Raw genomic sequence first — 22,017 nt, 5'->3', positions numbered from 1 at the left:
AACACACACTTTGCGCATCAGCCCTCTCTAAAATCCCAAAGACCCCTCCTTGGAAACAGCTTATTTGTAACTGCATCCTCTTCTGAAAACAGAAGTATCAAAACTACTGTCATTATCAGTTATGGAACTGCTTCTTACAAAAATCTGAGATTCACTATCATCTGAAGTTATGCAATGGAGAAAAACAAAAAGGAAAAATATCCCAGGTGGAAAAGACCAGATGCAAGCAGCATAATATGGGGAGGACTACAGTACAAAAAAGGTTTAAAATGTCTCTATTGTGTTTAGGTATATGGTCTATATATCCTTATAGATACGCGTATTTTAAGAACAACAATGCAGCTCCTCATAGAGTGTTATTTGTTCAGCATATACTCACATATACTTCACTGTGATCAAAGCGTTTTTTCAGATTATTGATGAACGAATCTTCGTTAAGCGGCTCCAGAAGAACCATGTCTCCCACCCCTATCATGTTGTCTAAAAGTGATGTCTTGGCCTCCATTTTGGCCATTTTTTCCTGCAAAGAAAAAAAAAAGAGTAAACTTAGCTGAAAATCATTCTAATTGTTCACAGGTATTATCCAGTAATACTATTCAGGGTCACAAAAATAAAAAACAATCAAATTACACTTCTTTAAAATAATTGTCCAGTGGAACATTCTAAAAATCTACTAAGACAGTCTACACAATTCAAAGACTGAACTTCTGACATTTGAAAATGCCTTCTGGTTCAGTATACATCATATAAGAAACAGCATAAAATAGGAATGTAGACTCTCATGGGTACCACATGCAGATTTTTTGAATAACTTCAACAAAAATTCAAGTATAATCAAACTCAAGTTTCTCATGAGTTTCACCAACACCTCAGTGCTCTGCTCTCAGTGCCTCAAATTAATATTTGGATCTGTCAATATCCTAATCTGAATTTTTTTTCTTGCCCTTACCTCCATTTCAACAACTCATTCAACTTTTAAATGGAAACTAAGTGAACTCACTCAGAGACAAACAGCATTACTTTCTCTTAATTCATTAATACTGTCTTCTAGAGTGCCTAAATTCTAATATAGTACTGCTCTTGTTTACAACACGCTGGCAAATTATTTTCTTTCCTCACCAGACTTGATCAAGTTATAGAGAAATTGATTTATTTGCAATTTTATTGCCTCAGAGAACATTCAGACAATATTAATCCAACTAACAAACAAAGATTCTGTTTCTATCTAACTGGAGTGCCCAAAGGTAGAAGCTGGGCTTAAACAGAGGAACAGGATCAAAGGAAGTGATTCTTAAAAAGTAATTCAAACAAAGGAGTCAAGGTCAGGCCAAAACTCAACACTTGATCTTTCTACCTTTTAATCCTTCCAATCCAAGTTTTAGAAAAGGTTAACCAGGCCCTTCCAAGAACTCTAGGTACACAGTCACTATTTTCAGCTTTTACAAGATTGAAAAATGAACGTATTAACAGTGGCTGCATGCAAACTGTGAACCAGAGGGGAGTGAACAACTTTGCTGACAACATAAGCCAAGAACAAGTATTCTGATGATGGCACAGCTACAGCTATACAAAACAACAGTTGAACTTTACCCATCAATTGTAATCTCTTAGCTAAAAGTGCTATCTGTGCTCTCTGTATCGCCACAGCATATTTATTTCTGAATATTTTTTCTCATTTCTTAGAATGTCTTTTAACAGTTATTAATTTATACAATCAGCGTTAAATTGCTGTAGTAGCTATTCATCAGAAAGCTATTTTAAAACACCTGAATCTTTAGCTGAATCTTTTTATCTCTTGTTTGTGTTCACAGCCACTGCATTACTAAATACTACTTGACTTTTGAGCAATGGGTGACATTTACGGTATATCAGACCAAGCCTTAAGTCATGTTTGATGTTTTTCCAGATTCAGTGAAGAAAATGTATCTCCACAGGCAGCTAATGGAAGTGATACTAGCCAGCTCCTCAACCTGAACCAAGCCTGGGAATTATTAGAAATTCACATGAAAATGCAAAGACAGCGATGAACTATGGTAACCAACCAAAGCTGAGTCAACTCTGCTAAACAAACAAAAGAGCATTTGTTTTGAAAACTGGATAAAGATTAATTTTTTTTAAGAGAAATAGACTTCTGTTCTTTAAAAGTTCACCTCTTTGAATCACATAGAAGTATTTTAAACCTCCACAAAATTATTTTAGAGGTATCACTTCAATTATTGCATGCCAGTAAGATAAATCCTTCAAACTTTTATTCATTTCAATGATCTATTTACTTCCTATACAGTCCCTAAAGTTCAAATAACTTTTGCTGACTGGAAAAAAAAAAAAAAAAGAGAGAGAGAGAGAAGAAAGAAAGAAAGAAAAAAGTCCCCCTCAAGCCTGGAACGTATTAAAAATAGAGTTTTTAGCCAAAAAAAAAAGCTAACAAAAATCCTAATATGGTCAATTGCAACCTAAAATGTAAGTTCTAGCTAGTATACCTCATCTACCATTATGAAATTACATACAACCTACCACACTCAGTGCATCACTGCTCTGGAATTTACAGACCAAGAGCAGCCAAAGCCATTTACTAGAATATTCGTGTGTTCCCAAACTCAGAGGCACATGTTACAGAAGAGGGGCACAAAGATATCCTCTCTACTAGTCATAGCTGGACCAGAAGGTTGCATACAAACATCAATTTATCAATACATTTGAGAAATTCAATTTTATGATCAGAGGTTTATTTTCAGTTTGTTTTTTCACAACTATTTTCATCATACTATTGTAACTTATTAACATCAACTTACAGGCTGGAAAATGTTGCAAACGTAAGTGATGACAAAATAGAACAATATATATTTATACAACTTAGTTTAACATTGAATTTTCAAAGCTATTTACAATAGCTTACCCTTCGCAAAATACCCCTTAAAGATTACCCCATGTATCAATATATGATTCAGGAATATTCTGCAATTTGAATGTTGACAGCTACCACTTTGGTGGAATCCAGTCATAATCGTCATTCTGAAAATTTGGCAAGCTTGCTGGATATTTTGGTTGCAGAACAGAGATATTTTGGTGGTAATAACCAAAAGGCTATTTCAACATTAAAGCACTATCAGAAAAAGCCAAAAATAATGTAAAACAAACTATATCAAATTTTTTAAGGTAATAGAAGAATCAGTATTTACAGCACTTTGAAAACACAAAACATAATTTTTTAGAGTAGCTTAAAGTCAAGAAGCCAGCACGATGTACACTGCGGGGGGAAAAACAAACAAACAAACAAACAAACACACACACACACACTTTAAGGTGCTACAGTACAATAATAAATTTCAGCCAAGATCTTTAGCAATAAGTTAAAGCTCAAAAACTCAACTGAAATCCATGTCCATGGAATTTATGTTTGCCACATATGCAAGGGTGTGGAGCAGGTGGAAGCCTCTACCAATCAGTCGTGGAGACAAGCCGTTCTCCACAATTTGGAGAATAGTGCATAAAGATAACAGGTCTCTACGTATACATATATTGAGGTACCCTTTAAAAATGTGAAAAGGTTTCCAAGACCCATAAACCAGGAAAAGAAAGGGGCCAAAATATGCTTTCAGTGTCTTAGATTAAAACCATAGCTGTGAGAGCACCAGCAAACAGGAAATTAGTTTAGAAGAATGAATCATAATATACGACTCCTTTTAAATAATATGTTTAGCTATTTTCAAATTAGTATTACCAAATGTGAGATGATTTATGAAGGTACTAAACTGAGAATCTATTTAAGTGGTGCTGTAAATTTAAATTGGAAATTCAATTAAAAAAATCTCTAAAAACGTGAATGACATTCCCTTGATTTAGCCAGTATGCTGCTTTTGTGATGCTGACATTAAGAAAAATAACAGTATTGTACAAAGACTACAGCTGTAAATTATTATAAATTTAATTTAGCAACAAATTAGCTCAACAAAAACCAAGAAACTTCTAACACTTGCAGTCTGCAAATGAGATTCTTCCTCAAACATTTCCTGATCTCTCCCACACCCACTTACCAGTTGAGTTTCCTTTCAAATTTGCCCTTCTTATCCTAGAGCAAACACCAACTGCACTTCAGAACATCTCCCTATTCTTTTCTCTAGTCATTTGACAGCTCCCTTCTTCCACATTCTGATCTCATACCTAGGTCTGAATTCAAAGAAATGTGAACACTTTCAATTAGTTTTTATTTTTGGAAATAAACGGTGAAATTGGAAATTTCCGTTTATTTTGGAAATATCCTTCACCGTTTCATCTATTTTACATTAGACAATATGCTCTAGAGTAGAGGGGCCATACATGCTATGTCTGTAAAATACTTCTATCCATATGCCTCAACATTAGATATAGCATTTTAAAATGTAGACAGTTCCACCTGCTACTTATAATGCCTGGGATTACCATACTTAGTTTTTTTTCTAGCTAGAACAGCTGAATCAAAAAACCTCTTGCCCCATCAAAGGTGACAAGAAATTGCAATAGTTTACTGTCTAGTAATTGCTCCTTCCTGTGTTTAACTCGCTTTCCTTTCTCTTTCCATTACTATTTCTCTCTTCCACACCCATTGCATGGCAATATCCTAACTCATAGTTTACAGAGACTTACTTCATCAAATTCCAATTTGTGCATTAAAATATTTTACTAGATCAAATAAAAAATTAAGACTTCTCTGAGTATGAAATAGCTTATCAGATGATCTGAAATGAGAAATAACAAAAAAATCACAGAATCACAGATGTTAAATAGAAGATGATACAAAGAACAGGCAACCCAACCTTGTACAATTAAACTCACATATTCTTCTGAGGAGGAAATGAAGTAATACCATGCTATTGGCATACAGCATATTACAAAATTGTCCAAGTTTTTCCACATTGCTCACATACCATTAAAAAAACACTCTTTGATTCCTTTATCATCAACTCATTGTATAAAATTCCATCTCTTTATTTTACAAGAGCTAGGAGAGACAACCCAGAGCCTGCAATGTAAGGAATTCAATGATAAGAGTTCAAACTCATTTCATGTTCTACATCTGATCCTCAGCCTCCCTGACGCTTGTGAAGTCTGTAATTACATTTCCCCACTACAGTCTCTTTTTCCTCTGTCACAGAACAACAGGCCCATGCAGAACAGGGGCTCCAGCAAGCTACCACTGCAAAAAGGCAGACGTGATTTAGTGCAGAGTGTTATCACCTTGTCTTAATCAAAAGAGACTACGGTTGTTGTGCACTGCACACGACAAGCCTAAGTATCAGTTCAGAAAAACATGGGATTTAAAGTCATTCTGTTGAATTATACAAAAGAAAGATGTATCACTGACCTCTAACTGATGCACAGAAGGTGCAAGTTCATTAGAAACAGTCTGTACTGACTCACAAGGTAAACACAGGCAAACTCTGCAGCTGAAATATTATAGTGCCCTTTTCACTCAAAGCTAGATTTCCCGACATCAGCATGTAGGAAACTGTTGATACCATCCAAAGAAAATATTTGCTTTGCCTCCAGATTCCCCAGCTTTTTAGTCTCTGGATGCTGCAGAGGAGCAGTGCAACCAACATTTCCCATGTGCTGCCCAGCAGTTGTCTTCCAGGAAAAGTGATAGTTTCCTGTCCCCGTCGTGATGGCTGAGATGTCGCTCTGCCACCATCAACGTACTGAAGGAGAGAGCACGCAGAAAACCGCACAATGTTGCGGCACGTGACTTTCGTGCTGAAAGAAAATTGACTTGAGAAATCTGACAGACAGATCAGTCAGGAATGTTAAACAGTAAGTATCATTACAGCAGGAAAAACACTCTTTAAAATGCTTCCTCTGACTCTGCATTTTTCCTTTTGGTTTGCCCAGTGTATGAATATCTTGTGAATTTGTTTCCGTTCCTCCCACTGAGCAGTGCCACACTCCTACTGAACAAAAGAGAATCTTCCAAACTAAAAAAGTTTAGAATTTTGGGCTTCTCACTTAAATATTTATCACGGCTTACATACCACTTGAGATTTCTTTTTAAAGCCTGGTGCAATTTCTTTTTATTTTCAGTAGGCAGTAAACATTAAGTATGTGTTACAGATTCCTTCAGTAGTTAAACAACAAATAGCTCCAGTAAATGGCCAAAGTAAAATGTGACACTAGGGTATATTTGTATTAAGGCCACAAGAACATTTGCATTAAGCATCAGTCAAATGGGAATGGTTCTTTAGGGACGTCAGATTACTACAGAGTTGTGCTCCAGCAACCACAATCAAGATGGCAAAAAGATTTCTCCAAAAGAACTCAGTAACAGGAATGAATGCTTGTACTCTGAAACGCCATGTGTTTAGCAAAAGATTGTGCAATGCTGAAGAAAGAAATAGGCCACTTAAAGTACTGCTGAACAAACAACTGCAATCATGTGAAGCAATATCATCTTTCAGTAGTTTAACAATGAAGACTTAACTGCAGTATAGAAAAACTAAGTGTAATAATTAGACTTCATTAGGAAGTTTACAAGATGTTTACTGGAACATTATCTCCTACTGATAAAAGAGAACAGTGGATTAAACATTTTTCATTGAAAGGACTCAGGTAGTTTATAAACATGAAAGGGGGAGATTTGGTGGTTGATATTGGGGTTCAGGTTAGGGTTTCAGCTTGGTTGCAATCCAAAGCAAGAAGTAAGAGAAAGATGGCTTGTTTTTGCTTCTCCTCATATCCTTTGTGACAAGGCTACACATTATACATAAGACTTAATCACAAAAACAAAGGCACTTGAGTTATGTACACAGAGGTTCGTTTTACTCTCCATCTCTTCCCTAATACAAGATCAATTCATGAGAACTGGAAAAGACAGGAAGGACTGAGAGGCTATGAGTTTATATTTCTCTAAGGCTACTTTTTGGCTTTCTCTTGCATACTATTTTAAATAATATTAACATGAATGTCACCAGCTATAAGAGACTGTAGGTACATCTATGGCACACAAAGTATTTCTACCTTATACTCCAAGCAGTATAAGTTTATGTAATTACTTCTAATTATTTTGCAGCCACTAAACAGAAACTACCACTAGTAATTGTATTCAGTGATTGATTTAATTCCTAACTCAACTGTAGCATTGCTTTAAAACTGATCTGGCTTGGTTTTACAGGCATGCTAGATTTTAGGGAAGACATTTATTTCTTCACCACTGGCAGGGCAGCCTTCTTTAGCATCTGCTAACAGACTGTCTTAGAATAACTGAAAGATGTTTGGTGCTTCCTATTTACTCTGCAAAAGTTCCTTTACATTTTAAATTATGCCAACAATTTTCACAGATTATAGGTGTGGAGCAGCCTTTTCTGTCAATGATTACTCTGGAACCTGAAAATTGTTTTTTATTAATTACTTGTTTTGCAGAGAGAACACCTTGGACATTTTCGATACCTCAGGAAACAGGTCTTCAGTAACAGAGCTATCTGCTGTCCAAGATTCTTGTCAGATTCCCACTGACTTCAGCAGAAACAGGGCCATGGTGGTTTCTCAAATTTAGGCTTTTCTTAGTCATTGTCTAACGACAGAATTTTACAATCATTCCAGGTTTCCTGCACAAAGGGATAAAATTTTCAGGAAGAAAGGGAGTCTCTTTCTTTATGTGTAACTTAAGATTCTCTTGAAAAGACTGTATTTCAAAATGAGAGTGTTCTTTGACCAATGTTTTCTTCAAGTTGTCAATGCAGAACATGAACACAAAGAAAATGCTCCAATTCTTTCCCCCAAAAAAGTAGCTTTTACTACTAATAGTAATGAAAGAATGCCCCTTTAACCAATTATCTTGCTCTTTCAAGCTGCTGCTTAAAATTCAATGCCAATTTTTGGGATTCTGCCCAATCCAAAGGTTATGTTTGCATAGCTGTTGCAGAACAGCGTTATGAACATCACGGCAGCATTTATTTGTTTTGGGGGATCTTCTTTGTTTGTTGTATATGACACAGCAGTAGCTTGCTACAACACCAGAACTTGTGTTCAAAACCTCAGTAGCATAACCTCGCAAAGTACTACTTAACAACAGCCAGCCCTCACAAAGTCAAAACATTTCTTTAAAGTGAAGTTTCACACTTTTGGGAAAGATCTAGCAGTCAACAGTAACCTATATTTTTCATTTATACTTTTGTTAAGTACAATGTTTTTACCTTCCCTTCCACCCAAAGGCGCAGAGAAAGTCATTCTTTCGTCCAGTCAATATAAAACCATACATGCTTGATATGTGTAAAAGAAGTCTGTTCATGGTAGAAGTGGAGTAAACTCCATTTTGTTACATTAGTAAGATGGATCTCAAGAGATGTCTTAATATTAAAGGATTAAAATATCATAGTACATATTAATCTGCTCCTCAAACACTTGCATGCGTTCCCTCTTCAGCAGTCAGTGATACACCTCAAAGATACATGGAATATGAAACTGGAATGACAGAGCAGGTAAGGCAAAGCTTCACACAGCTGCCAACAGAAGGAAAAGAAGCCCCACAAAATTCTCAAGACAGACACTGAATCTAACTTAAACCAGGTCACAAATGAACACAAAGCTAATCAATCTTGGAAGCTTCAGGAATCCAGTCCCCAAGAGAGGCAGTGGTCCCTCTGTCTAGCCATCACCAAGCTGCTCACAACCCTCCAGATATCTGTAACTCCTAGAGCAGCGAGAAACACCACAGCACTAACAGAGTTATACACACAGCAGGTGTCAAGTTTCCATACACCCATATTCTCTTTCAAGGACTAAAAGCCTGTGTAGAGCCAAAATTTACATGGTTGAAAGTACTGTGTATTTTCACACCATTCATTGTCCTATTCTGTTTTTAAAACAGAAGGAAAAGTAGTCACCTGAACACTACTCAACAACAGGATAGCTGATTTTCTACACATCTGTAAAAGCAGGCAGGAAGGCAGGAGAGGAGATCAGTACACAAGTGGAGACACGGGTTACAGGAAGAACAAACAGATTATTAAACATCACAGAATGCTTGCTGAAGAATAGCCTCACAAAATTCCCTAGCTGTAGAAAGGCTTCAAATGGAAACTACTGCTTCTTTGCAAGTCAATCAGCCGCAAGAGAAAAATTTGCAGGAAATCAGACTTGACTAGATCCATTTCTCCTGGGACTGTCTGTCAAGGTAACAGAACAACATGGGTTTTCCACAACTTGCCATCATCGTCTATTCTCCACATTAATTTCTGTTCAATGAAAAGCAGGGGGAAATAAAATCAAAATATTTGGATGCAGTTATTGCAGGAACAGGAAACAACATTTGTCCCAAACCAAGCTAATAAAGCTTCTATTTGAGGACAGAGGAGGCTCAGATAAACTACATGCACTGTCAGAAGGGTTTGCTCTACTCAAGCATCTAACGACATCATCCACAGCTTGGGCATTCTCAGTAGTCATTTTCATTAATACATCTGAAATCACAATATAAAAGTCATCATTTTAAATCAAGGTAACTCCAGCTATGTCTGTGCATCTCAATTCTTAACAATAGATGCCTCAGACAAGGGGTCAGTTTAAAAAGTAGCATTTTAACACACAGTGTAATCACTTCTGTCTACGTGCCGAGAAGCCAGTCTGCAGGGTTTCTATTACAACCTAGCATGATGAGGAAAAGCATTTCCAAACTAAATGTAACATTTTACACATTTAGAGAGGAACACCTTCCTAAAATAGCTATAGAAAGCACCTTCCTCCAACACAAAAGAAGTCTCACAGCAGTCAAATTCAATGTATATTCAGAGATACTGAGCTTTCCTTCACTTTGTTTCAGCAAGAACTACCAGCTACCTTTAGGAAACAGAAAGATTCATAACGGTATAGACATAGGCGTTCCCCAACGTCAGAACACTGTCTGAGGTACCCAGAGCTCAGCCTGTGCTGTTGCTTGCACACAGAAGATTTACAAGAGTTTCTCCTGGAGTGAACTTTGTTTTAACATAGTCTTACTCTCTTTGATCAGTCAAGGTAATCTGCAGAGTCCTTTTAACTACCCCTGCTTGACAGTTTAACTGAACAATGACAATAGCAACTATATCTATTCTGTGTGTTCACAGCTCGTGCCAAAACCACCATATCATCCAAATCCTGACTACTATGGGCTGTTCTCCAGAGTGCAGTTCTTCAGTCTTCTGTGATCTTCATAAGGAATAGTTCCTACAGCTTCTGAATTTATTCATCGTCAGCTAATATCCAGTTCTCCTTGCTTGTGCTATTTTTTCCTTTTAAGTGTTTTCGTCTCTCCCCAGTGTTTACCAGTCTATGCCACAAGAAAATATTCAGAGAGGATCCTTCACAGTCCTCATTCTGAATAAACTACAGCCAGGATTTTTTATTCTCTTCTCAGCAGCTTCTTCATGCCCCTCACTTTACTGGTAGCTCTTTTCTGCACACCCTTCTATTTGAGCCCATCTTTCCTGACCAGAGTTAACCAAAGCTGTACACAAGATCTCAGGTACATTGTGGCACCACTGCCTCCTCGCACTGAGACAGGAATTCATTGTTTGTTTTACCCTCTCCACTATTTTGTCTTTTTTCCCATCTCCAAAATTTCACCTTGAAAGAACACTTCTCAAACTTATCCTGTATGACTAATACAATTGCTATGCCAGTCACAGACCTACTCTCACATGTAAAAACTAGGAAGTTTTACAGAAACTCAGTAACCAGATGGTTTAGCTTGTGTGTTTAAGTACTGCTAAAAATGATCCCTATCCCTCAATCCCTACCATCCTCGTCCTGACCTCTCTCTGTCCAGGCCTCTATCAATGGAAAGAGAGAGTAGTGAGAATTTCCGCCACAAGTTAGACATCTCAGGTATTTCTTCTTTCACGTGATAAACATGAGTCCCACTAGAAAAAGCTTTTTTCTCCACATTCGAACTCAAACCTCTAGAAAAGCTACTTGGCAGACAGTTTAACCAGTCCCAAGAGTCCCAGAAGTTATATGGGGAAAATACCTCCAAACTGGCATCTCTTCATTGCTCAGCCAGTGTCTCAAGTACCTCTCTGATAAGCTGCCTATTGATTGCCACACACACACACACACACACACAAAAAAAAAAAAAAAAAAAGCAATGGAGAAGATTTAATATCAATTTCATTTCCATCAACAGTTTTCCTAAAAGCAGTAGAACAAACTTCTCCTTACAATGCCATCCAAAGAGTCATCACGAAATAAGCTCTTTGAGGATACTTCTTGATCTAATGGAACATAATTATTCTACAATTTGTTCAACACAAAGGCATTGAAACAAACAGAGCAAATGTAGCCTTCCTTTGCTCATACTTCACTGAAATACAAAATTCAAAGCTTTATCACCCAGAGCTTTCCTCATTTCATTTCTGAGGTTTTCAAAGCTCAGGGGACAAGATTAAAATACAACATCAGGACATTATATGTGCTCCATTGTGCATGAAAACTGGTTACCTTAGGGTCAAGCCTTTAAAAAGCTACTCTAACACGAGCGCATTCTTGCATACATGAGGACATGCAGACTCCATACAGAAAAGCAGAAATATTTCAGGATTTGATTGCTCTGTACCTGTCTTTCTTTCCATCATACTCACTCTCACAGTTTATTCATTCTTATTCATAATTCTAAGTACCTTCAGCAGCACTTTAGAACATACAAACTATAAAAACCATGGAAAACTACAAGAAAAGGAGAGGAGAGGAAAAAGCAAGAAACTTGCGTGCAGAGCATATTTGTGGGCCCAGGAAACTTGCACCAATGCTGACCAGGCTGTGGTCACAAGCTTTTAAAAATTGTTTTCTGCTGAGCCTAGTGAAAAATGAGTCTCTCCTAGTCATTTGTATTTTGAAAATAAAGAAATCTACAGTAAGTAATTTTTTTACAATAAAATACCCACCAACCCTTCTATTTATTCCTCATAATTATCTCCTTTCTCCCTATACACTTTTTCCCTTTTCCTAGTATCTTTCCTTGTCATAGTCTTCTTGCCCAACAGTAATTTCTGCTAATATAAGACCCTCTTAAGGACCATTGCCTCTACAAGACAGGGAGAACAGGGCAAAGGTTAAGAGCATATTTAATACATTCACTCCAAAGCGATTTGAAGGCAGTGCTGCACTAAGTCAGGGCCAAAGCAATTACCTAAAACCTAAGACCCATGCACTCCTCTCCCTTACAAATGAGAGAATCTTTGTGACAGTATTATTAACATTTCTCGCCTTCGCTCCTCAGGATCCTAGATATTTGAATTCCTTATCTTGGGTCTTAGCTTGTTTACTGAACTATGCAGTCTGGCTGCTTAGGCTAGAGGTCTTCTCTTGATTGCTTTCATTCCAAAGGCAGGAACATAAGGGTGAGAGAGTGTGCGTGAGTTTTCCACTGGAGAGAAAGGGTGCTGTTCTTGCCTCTGGGGCCAACTACTCCTGCTATACTGCCTACACAGAATTATACCCAAGCCAGTTTGCATCTGAGAAGGGGATTTCATTAGTCTTTTCCATCTGTGAAACTACATTTTGAAACTTCATTCTCTCAAACTGAAACACTTTCATCGTCACAGTGACTTACCTAATTAAGACATATGAAGAAATGGACACAAGCTCCTTTACTAATACCAAATGGGAAATTTCCCAGTAATAAGGAGTTGGGAGAGACAAAATGATTGTACCTGCTCAGTTTTCTCTAAAAGCTTGCCACTAGATCTTCCCAAGCAAAAAAACGATTTGGATCATTCTAGCCCCACATCCAGATGACAGAGAAGTCTAAAATCTCAAGTCTGCAGGCAGCTCCAGAGACTCTACTCCTATTTAAAACACAGCTAAGCAAAAAGTGAGCTTAAATGGCATGGTTTTACAACAGGGTTCTTCAAACTCAAAGCAAAGTATCAAAAATGGCAAGAGTCACTGAAAATGGCAATGCAGATGGTAAAAGCACATTCCAGCTTACTCAAGGAAGAGCCCTGTCACAGACTGGGCTGCTCCCTGCAGGTCAGGCCACACGCTGCACAGTTACCTGCCTCCCACACATAGCACATGATTGCAGCAAGCATCACATGCCAGTGGCTTTGGGAGGTTGGGGGCAGGTACCAGAGGTAAGTCAATAAGTAAAAGTCACTTGGTTAGAGGGGGGAAAAAAACAGCTCAGTAGGAGACCAAAGTCAAAGATGATGAGAAAGTCTGCAAGAGTTAACTCCCCTTCCAAGGCATTCAAGCTGGGAACCTCAGCTAGGGTCACAGAAAGTCTTAGTCTACTTGCCCTGTGAGAAGTAGTTCTTCTATTCCAAGAAAATACTATCTTTTAGCAAGTGAGAATTTTTAATAAATATGGTGGAAGCACACAGAAAGGTTTTGAGAATCTCACCTTTCTCCTTCCCTCACCACTCAAACAGGTTAAGCCCAACAGCAAAAAGAGGAGATCCTAGTCCCCCCACTTGGTTTGGACACCAAAATATGGAGTCATACAAAGTAAAAGAACACAGCTTTCACAACAAACAGGCAAACTGGGACACAGATCTAAGGGGTGAGTGTTTCAAGACCGATACCCAAAGCTACCAGAAAAAATTCACAAAATACCCTGTGGGAATTCTAGTACTGTTTAACAGCTGCTGCATAGCCTACGGCAAAGAGTTATAGCCCTTTCCACTATCACATCAGCACAAAAGAAAAATCTTTACTTCTACTCCCCCCCCCCCATTCTGGGAACTGCTAAACAAAAGAAAATTAACGTTACTCTTTACTCCTTCTTTATGACAATGCATGCTTTGATGTTAGTTTATACATCAGAAATCAAGCTTGAGTTTCCTTCTTTTTGGAGGATATGAATGGAGGTTACATAAGGGTGTAATAGGAGCTGTTACTTCCTTCCCCAGTTGAAGAGAAAAAGCTGTGGATCAGGTTACACATTCATGGGCCGGTCATCACCACTGCAGCCTTCCTAAAATTTTCCAATAATCTACCAGCAAACAGGAGACACTACTCAGGTACTTTGTATTTCAAAAGTGAAAAGACTGAGAGAATTTAAAAGGCTAAGTACATAGCCATTAGGGAAAGAAAGAAAAAAATGCCTTTATTTTTGTCTTTCCTCAAACTCAGGAATTCCCCAACGCTTAAAGCACAAAAATCACTAAAACTACTGTTTTTTCACTTCAATTTGTTCTTCATTAACACAACAAAAAGGATGAATGAAATATAAGGTAAGATTTACAGGACAATCTGACATGTGAGCGGCACTAAATATGCTTAGCACATTGACAGCATGTTTAACTTTGGCCACTATGTTAGCATTTTGTCCCAATTCTGAACACACAGAGCATTTGAAAGAAGGAAATGTAGAGTATCCAGATTGGCCTACGCTAGCACTAAGCTGTTCTCCAAACTATGTTCCACTTATGTTTTCTTCACCTTCCTCTCTGATTCCCAAGCCACTGCAATTACTGCTGCAGAAGGAAGATGAGATCAGAATCCAACATGAGGAATTTCTGTTCCCACAGAGCTCAGAGAAACCGGATGATCTCAGAGGATCATGTGAAGAAAGTCCATGACACTTCCACGAGGCAGAATATCTTCAGAACATTGCCAGCAGTTTCTTAAGAGCACACAGTGGGAAAAATTAATGGCTTTGCTTATGTTTCCAATTTCTCTCTCCCACTTCCTCCTCTCATTTGCCAGACTTCTTTTCCCTTCCCAGAAGCACTACTGGGCTAATAATGTAGCTTGCCCTTCCAAAGAGAGATACCATCAAGTCTTACACAAAGTTTAAAAGGGCTAAATTTAACTACCACCCCCTGGCATTGTTCTCTTGCTGGGTTCCTCCCTACAGATGTGATTTGACAAAGTCTCTAAAAAGTAATGCAACAAATCAGCAAGTTTCTGTAGTCTGAGATACTTTAATGAGTTCTTTTACCTTTGCCTTGTGGAACACGCAATCTGTGGTGCCCATATAGAGTAGAAGCCTTTAAAACATCCATCAAATACACCACCTATCACCACAGAGGTGTTTCCAGAAACATTCTTTCTGGAAAAGAAGAGGAAACTTGTGGCAACCTAAAACATCAGTAACTGCCACACTACGGTAAATGCTGACATGAATAGTGTACTGACCACTGTACGTTACTCTGAGAATAATGGCAACACTACAACCATTACATCTTAATACAGAATCAAGCCAGAGGCAGCATAAGTATTGCATAAAACACTAAAATAAAGACACTCTTAAAATCAGGCCTAGGTGAACTGGAAACAAAAACATATAGAGAGAAGAATGCTGTTACCTTTAATACTTTCAAAAGCAGCTGAGCACAGAAGTCTACTTGAACAGATGGGTCGGGCTATTTCTGTTCCCTAACACTGAGTGCTTTTGGGGAAAGCCTTGTTTTTGACACTGGGCTTGACAGAGCAATGATTCATCTAGGGAAGGATGGGCAGCTTGTTGCCAGCCTTAATTCACAATTAACAATAGGACAGACGGATATGGGAAACTCATGAATCAACACAAAAATTGCAGAGTCAGACATTTTACCTTACCCTTGAATTTTCCAGTGGTAGTTTCTAATCTGGCTATATCTTAAATAACCAGTTACTTCAACAAACATTTTAAGAGAAGTTAGCCTTTATTTCATTAATGTTATGCATGTCCTTTAGGACAGTGGTCCTGACCAAATACATAGCAGTTGACCTAACCATGTTGATTGAAATCATAAAGGTTTAAATTATCCCAAAAAAGTGAATTATATGATCAAAATTGTAAAGGTTTAAATTATTCAAAAAGCAAATTGTATGCATAAGTATACATGTACAAGTATATAGGTGCTGTGGGAAAGACAATCAAGTGCTGCGTTTACGCGCTTTTCCAGAAGTGTTCTGGTACAGCATCGCCCTCCCTGCTTCCTACAGGCCCTGCTAGGACTGTGCTGCTCTGAATGGGGAGCCCAGGGATCCTCAGAAACAAAGCAATGCCCTTCCCCAAAAACCACCACAGCAGATGTACAGCCACGAACAGACGGGCTTAATTGCGAGCCTGCATGGAGCCGTCCCTTGGGAGGCTCTCCGGACCAACGACCCTGCCTTGGTAAGTGCTTTCCCAAGCCGGCTCTCCAGTGGCCGCCCCATCGCAGAATTTATCATCCCGCTCTAAGTTACCCACTCTCTCTTCCCATGCCTTGCTCGCCTTCATGAACTCCAACCCGTTCCTTTGAATAAAGCGAAGCCTTGTACACATGGCAATTTTTGTAGGCAAGAAGAAACAGATGCCACGGTCTCCTTCCAGAAGCAGCACGCACACACGCTCTTGCTTTAAAGGGCACGATCGGGGCCCTCCCTGCATGTGCGAACACCAGCACTCATACCTAGGCTAAGCGGCCGAGAGCCCACAGCCGTCGCCAGACGCTAACGAAAGCCGCAACGCCCGCAGACCGCTCCGAAGCGGCAGTTTCACCCGGGGGCGCCCCGTCCCCGTTCCCGCCGCGCCAGGCAGCCGCCCCCCGCGCGGCGCCCCGAGCCCCGCACCGCAGCGGGCGGCGGCGGTGGCTCCCCGCGCCGAGCCCCGCAGTCCCGCACCGCACCGCACCGCAGCGGGCGGCAGGGCCGAGCCGTACCTCTGCTGCCGCCGGAGGCAGCGGCAGCCCCGACGCCGACGCCGCCCTGCGCAAGCCGCGGGCAGAGGGGAGCGGCCGCGGCATCGCCCGGCCCGGCCCGGCCCGGCCCGGCCCCTCCCCGCCCGCACCGCCCAGGGGCGGAGGCGCCGCCCGCCCGCAGCGCCGCCGCCTCCGCCCCGGGCTCGCAGCGCCGCCCGGCGGGGCCCGCGCCCCCGCGCCGGCCCCGGCCCCGGCCCCGGCCCGCGCCGAGTTGGGCGCTCCGAGCCCCACTGGCCGCTTTACCAGCTCTCCTGAACCCCCTGCCCCACTGCCAGCAAGGGCGCCGGGCCGGGGCCGGGGCCGGGGCCGGGGCCGGGGCCGGGGCCAGTCAGGATTCCCCACGCTCCATTTCCTCGCCGTTTCGCAAAGGAGGGGATTGGTTCACTTGCCTGTGCAGTCTGAGCTCGCAGGGCTCCACCTGTAAGCACCTAAATTTCTCCAGCTGTAAGCCGGTAGTTATTTTCTGCTTTTTCATCGGTATAGTTCACCTTTAGCTTTTGAAAACTAAACAAAAATAGAAATTGACCCATTTTAGCATGAAATTGAGCATCCCTGACTATATTTCTGCAATAATGTTCTCAGCACCTCCTCAAAACATGACAGCATTTTCAATGCAAGCACCCAAAAGTATTTTCACCAAGCTTTGGCATGAGGTAACTGCACAATTCTGCCACAGATACATCCGTAGCCACCAACAAAGTAGGGTCACTACCCCACGGTGGAGAAAAGCAAATAATGTGACTACGAAACGGTGACCCTGTCACTGCCATTCCCTGTCTGACACGGGGTCTGGGGGAAGCGAGGCAGGCATTTCTCTCTGCCTTCATAAAATTTCCCCAATTCCCAGGTGAGACAGGAGTATTTAGGTCTGTATTTTTCACTCACACTTCCTGACAAAATACTCCACATGAACAGTTTCACTGCATGTGCTTTTTCCTAATGAATATTACTGTTTTGTCATTCTTTCATGATACAAGCAGACTGTCATAATACCAGTACCTACCCAAATGACATATAAAATGAATTACTATTAAAAAAAAAAGCAGAAAAAATTGAACATTTTACCTTTCTGACTAAGTATTCTAATAGTTAGTAAGGTTTCAGTATTACATAGATACAAAAGAGAAACTAAAAGGTAAATTTAGCTTTTTCTATTTATGCCTATATGCTGTATTTATGCCTATACTTCCTTCTCAGACAACTGAAAAGACAATTCAGATAAACTGAACTGCTGAACTGTTTCCTAGATGGGTTGCTTTGAAATAGCAATAAGCTTCATTTCAATTATATATTAATTCTGTTTTTGATAGACAGGAATGAAGAGTACAGGAACTGTAAGCACACAACCAAAACTCTGAAGTATGTAGTAGAAATCCAGCTTACATGACCAGATATGGATGCAATGTAATCAGAACCACAGAGTAAATATAAAATGTGTAAGTTTTTTAAGAGTCTGTTCATGTTAAAATACTTTCCCACTTATTTCGAAGTAAATAATATATTTTCAGCCACAGATAGTTCTTCTGCATATATAAAGAGATTATAGTTCTTCTGCATATATAAAGAGTTTATAGTCACACACACATTTTTTCAAATTTGTAACCATACTAGCCTCCACTCCATCTCTCCTTGATTCAGATCAATGTGAAATAAGACATCTCATTATCCATATTTACTCTGGGGTGATTTTGCATTCTCATTCTTCATAATATGTGAATTAGCAGTCTGTCACTCCATCTTATACACTTTGCTTTATCCCGCCTTAATAAGAAACATAGATCCTGAAATGTGTTTTCTTTCCCTAAAGCAAATTAGCGCAATATAAAGGGTATCACAATTCAAGCTTGGATTTATTTTTATTTTTTACTACATCTACTGGACTACCATAATTACTAACACATAATCGCTAATATAACTTGAAGTAAATGAAAAAAAATCTAAAAATAAACTAAAAGACATGTCAGGTCATGGGGCATCCGATATATCAGTAAGAGACTGGGAGTTCTTTTCTTTCAGAAACATGGGAAAGGGCTCATTTTTAAGGCCAAATTGTTCATCCTCGACCATATAAGACATCAGACATAATCTATACTCAATACACATTTAGGTCTCCTTTGAATGCTAAGAATCACCTAGAAGATATGTAAGGGGAATTCCTAACTACACTAAATCATTCAATATGCTTTCTCTTTAGAATGCATGTGTCATTCTAAAAGGGGATATAAGCTGAGGTTCCATTTGACAATAACTCACAGCAGTTTTGGAGAGCACAGGTGAAAGGGGCTCCATGATGGTTTTGTAGTTCTTAGTCTGTCTTTCTGAGGCCAAGAATAGTTACTGATTGTCACGTCGTATTTGCTTGGATATAAAATTATCTTATATGGAGACAGAAAACAAATATGTAAACCACATTATTCCCATTCATAAATGGGAAAATTGAATCACCAAGAGTAACTCATCCCAAATACCATAGCAAGTCCTTGACAGAGCTGAAAACACAATTTAGATATCCATGCTTCTAATCTCATACTTAACTGCAAGACCAGGTTTATCCATTTTTTTTTCTGTAGTCAATGAGAAAATTCTACATACTCATGAAACGTTGCAATTATACCTATGTTCTAAATCAGTGGGATGGAGTGCGTACTAGAAGATTATAGAAATATACCCTACAGTAGTTTTAATACTTTTCTAGTTCATGCAAAAACCAGCATTCATATGACAAATACAGGAAATCTTCATCAAAGACTGAGCACAGAGATTTAATGATAAGAGTCTCTGGCTTCATTGTCATAGAAAATGGCCACAGGTTTGAGCTTTTTCTGCACACAGAGTAAATAATTTTAAACAAGAAGCTGCTGGTGGTCCGGAGAATTCCAGTTTTGTGACTGAAAAATTGGAAAGTGAGGAATTTACATTAATGCAGCTCATAAAGCCCTCAAGGGACTCCTTAAAAGCCTAATTTTGGGAGGGAAAGGCCAAGTGCCTTGCGAGATTCAAAAACTGACATGGTAGGTGTTAAGATTTAAGTGGTAAGGGGAAAAATCTTCACTTTAATACCACAAAGCATTAGGGAGAATTGTTTCTTTGTGTACCAAAAGGCAGACACCACTGGTAAAATAGTTGCAGTTGCACTCCAATCTTTGTGCATACAGTGAAATACCTCCTGAAAAGATTTGTGGCAGAGTAATTATGGATCTTCTTTTCCCATTCTATATATTCTTAATAGAACTCTGCTATAGTATTGTATACATTTTTGTGGATTCCTAAGCAGGACACATGACATGTTCATGATGGAGCTGCACTTCAATGAGATTTCTAATCACATTTAATGGTTGTTTGAGGGGATTCTCCTTCTCACTTGCATAGCAACATAACAGTGAAATGCTTCTGTGCCATGTAGGATCATCTGTTCTTGAGGACTCTGGTTAAAAGCCATGCATTTTCTTGGATTATGGATATTTGACCAGGACTGTTCTTGCAAACAAGACTACCTACCTAACACAGGTATAATTCAGATGGAACTGTAGTTACATATAAATTTGTTTTTAGAGTAAAATTTCTCTTCCTATTTTTTTCATCACGATGAATATACACTGCTTTCTAATTATGTATGATTCTCTCACCTGTATGATTCTCTTAGAGAAAAGTTTAAATAGGAACTGACTATTTAAATCTTAGGCTGCGGATTTCTGACTCCAAGCAAAAGCACAGACAGATGGAGTATTCTACCAAACCCTTTGCTGGCTATTTGTCATTCTGTGAATGGTAGCAACAATAGGAACCATATAAATAACAAAAAGAAATGCAGCATGGAAAAAATAGATGGCTAAAGAAGTCAGTAACAAAATGTTTCTGGAAGTTCTACCTTAATCATTTTGTAAGCCTGAGAGCCTTCCTCTCCTGCTAGCTAAAGCTAAAGAAAAAGGATCAACTTACTTGGGGCACATAAGGGCATTTTTTCTCTTGCAACTTAATTGTAAGAAAAGTCTGTGGAAGGTAACCCAGCTATGATGGATGTGACTCCACATGCTAGACAGATGTTGCCAGCATCAGGGTTCTTCCTATGTTCCCCAAATGTTAACTACTCACTGGAGATTACATATGTTTTTATATGGAGGGAAGTAGCAATTTCTTTGTTCTCCAGCTTTATTACAACATGATGAACTCTTTAGGAGTGCAGACTTTGGCCAATAAGAGGCAAATTAATAACATATGTATATGCTGTGTTCCTGCTTGCCATCGTAAGTGAATGCAATGCTTGTAAGAGATGCCATTGGCAACCTTCCTGAAGCAAAGATCTTGAATCTAATCTCATCTGCACCAGCAGGAACCAAATGCAATTCTACCAGAATAAGCAAGGCTACAGTGATGCAACTGATGTCTCAGCCAAGCTGGTACCTTTACCCAAACAGAAACAAAGCAAGCACATCAATGCAACTTTCCTCTACGTTGCCTTATTAACACACCTTCAATTCAATTACTAAAGCAATTCCATCACCCGATTAAATCTGAGAACATGCTTCACTAAGCGTCGACAGATAAATCACTAATCTTCTTGTCAAAGTATAACTTAAACCATAACTTACAGCATTCACTGATCATTTATGAGTTAATTATTATGCTGTATAATATAGAGTCATCTTTATAGAAATGAAAAGTAAATATTATAATCAAATTCTATGTATTTATAGGTTTTACAATATTTACAAATTGTTCTATATAATTGTTCAAATGATATTACCAACCATTTGCTTTCATAGTTCTCATCAATAGATGGTAATAGTCTGCATTGTCCACAAAATATCTACAAAGCACCCATTTATTATTCTATATTCACCCATTAAGGAACACAGGATTATTTTGGTGAGTAATGAATGATCCTAATCTCCAATATTGGTTTAACTAAAAAAGCCCTACAACTGTTTGAAAGACTACAACCAGCTTACAATTCAGTGATGTGCATAAATCTTGTTTATGTTTAAATACTATTCCTAAGCATGTGCTTCCCTGAAGCAGAAGAACTGAGGTTTGAACATTGAAAATATACATTATAAAATCTGTGACAGCTACTTAACAAAGATCACTATTTCTGTCCCTCAAACAGACAGAGAGTTGTGCTTAATGTTCCATAGCAGTGGGTATCATGCTCACTCCCAACATTAGGTAAAAAGGAAAGGATATAAATTAAAGCACTATGCCAAACTGGGAAGATCTGCAGAATCCAGATCCAATGGTTTTGCTGTTTCAGGGGATGTTATTATCTATCAGACCACAACAGTTCTAAAGGTTACTTTTCACATACATAATTAGAGATATTTCTAACTGACACTTACTGAACATGCAGACTGGCTACTTGATTTAGACAGCCCTGAACAAATACTAATTGAAACCATCTCTA

At 39.0% G+C, this 22,017-nt stretch overlaps 1 protein-coding gene across 5 annotated transcripts in view; it reads right to left on the bottom strand.

Moving 5' to 3' along the window:
* Positions 1-22,017, bottom strand: part of MYO1B (myosin IB) — a 134,056-nt gene that overhangs the window by 98,915 nt on the left and 13,124 nt on the right. For 3 of the 5 annotated variants that reach the window (XM_062578394.1, XM_062578397.1, XM_062578399.1), the window contains exons 1-2: positions 16,578-16,645; positions 380-520 (exon numbers count right to left, since the gene is read on the bottom strand). In XM_062578394.1, coding sequence (XP_062434378.1) covers positions 380-514 — 135 coding nt within the window. In that variant the 5' untranslated portion in view covers positions 515-520; positions 16,578-16,645. Of the gene's footprint in view, positions 1-379; positions 521-16,328; positions 16,397-16,577; positions 16,646-22,017 lie in introns of those variants that run through there. The other 2 variants (XM_062578396.1, XM_062578395.1) reach the window with 2 other exon arrangements.

Source organism: Rhea pennata, chromosome 6 (genome assembly GCF_028389875.1).
Source record: "Rhea pennata isolate bPtePen1 chromosome 6, bPtePen1.pri, whole genome shotgun sequence".
NCBI lineage: Eukaryota > Metazoa > Chordata > Aves > Rheiformes > Rheidae > Rhea > Rhea pennata.
The sequence above is the reverse complement of the archived record's forward strand: the minus strand, read 5'-3'. Positions and strand labels throughout refer to the sequence as shown.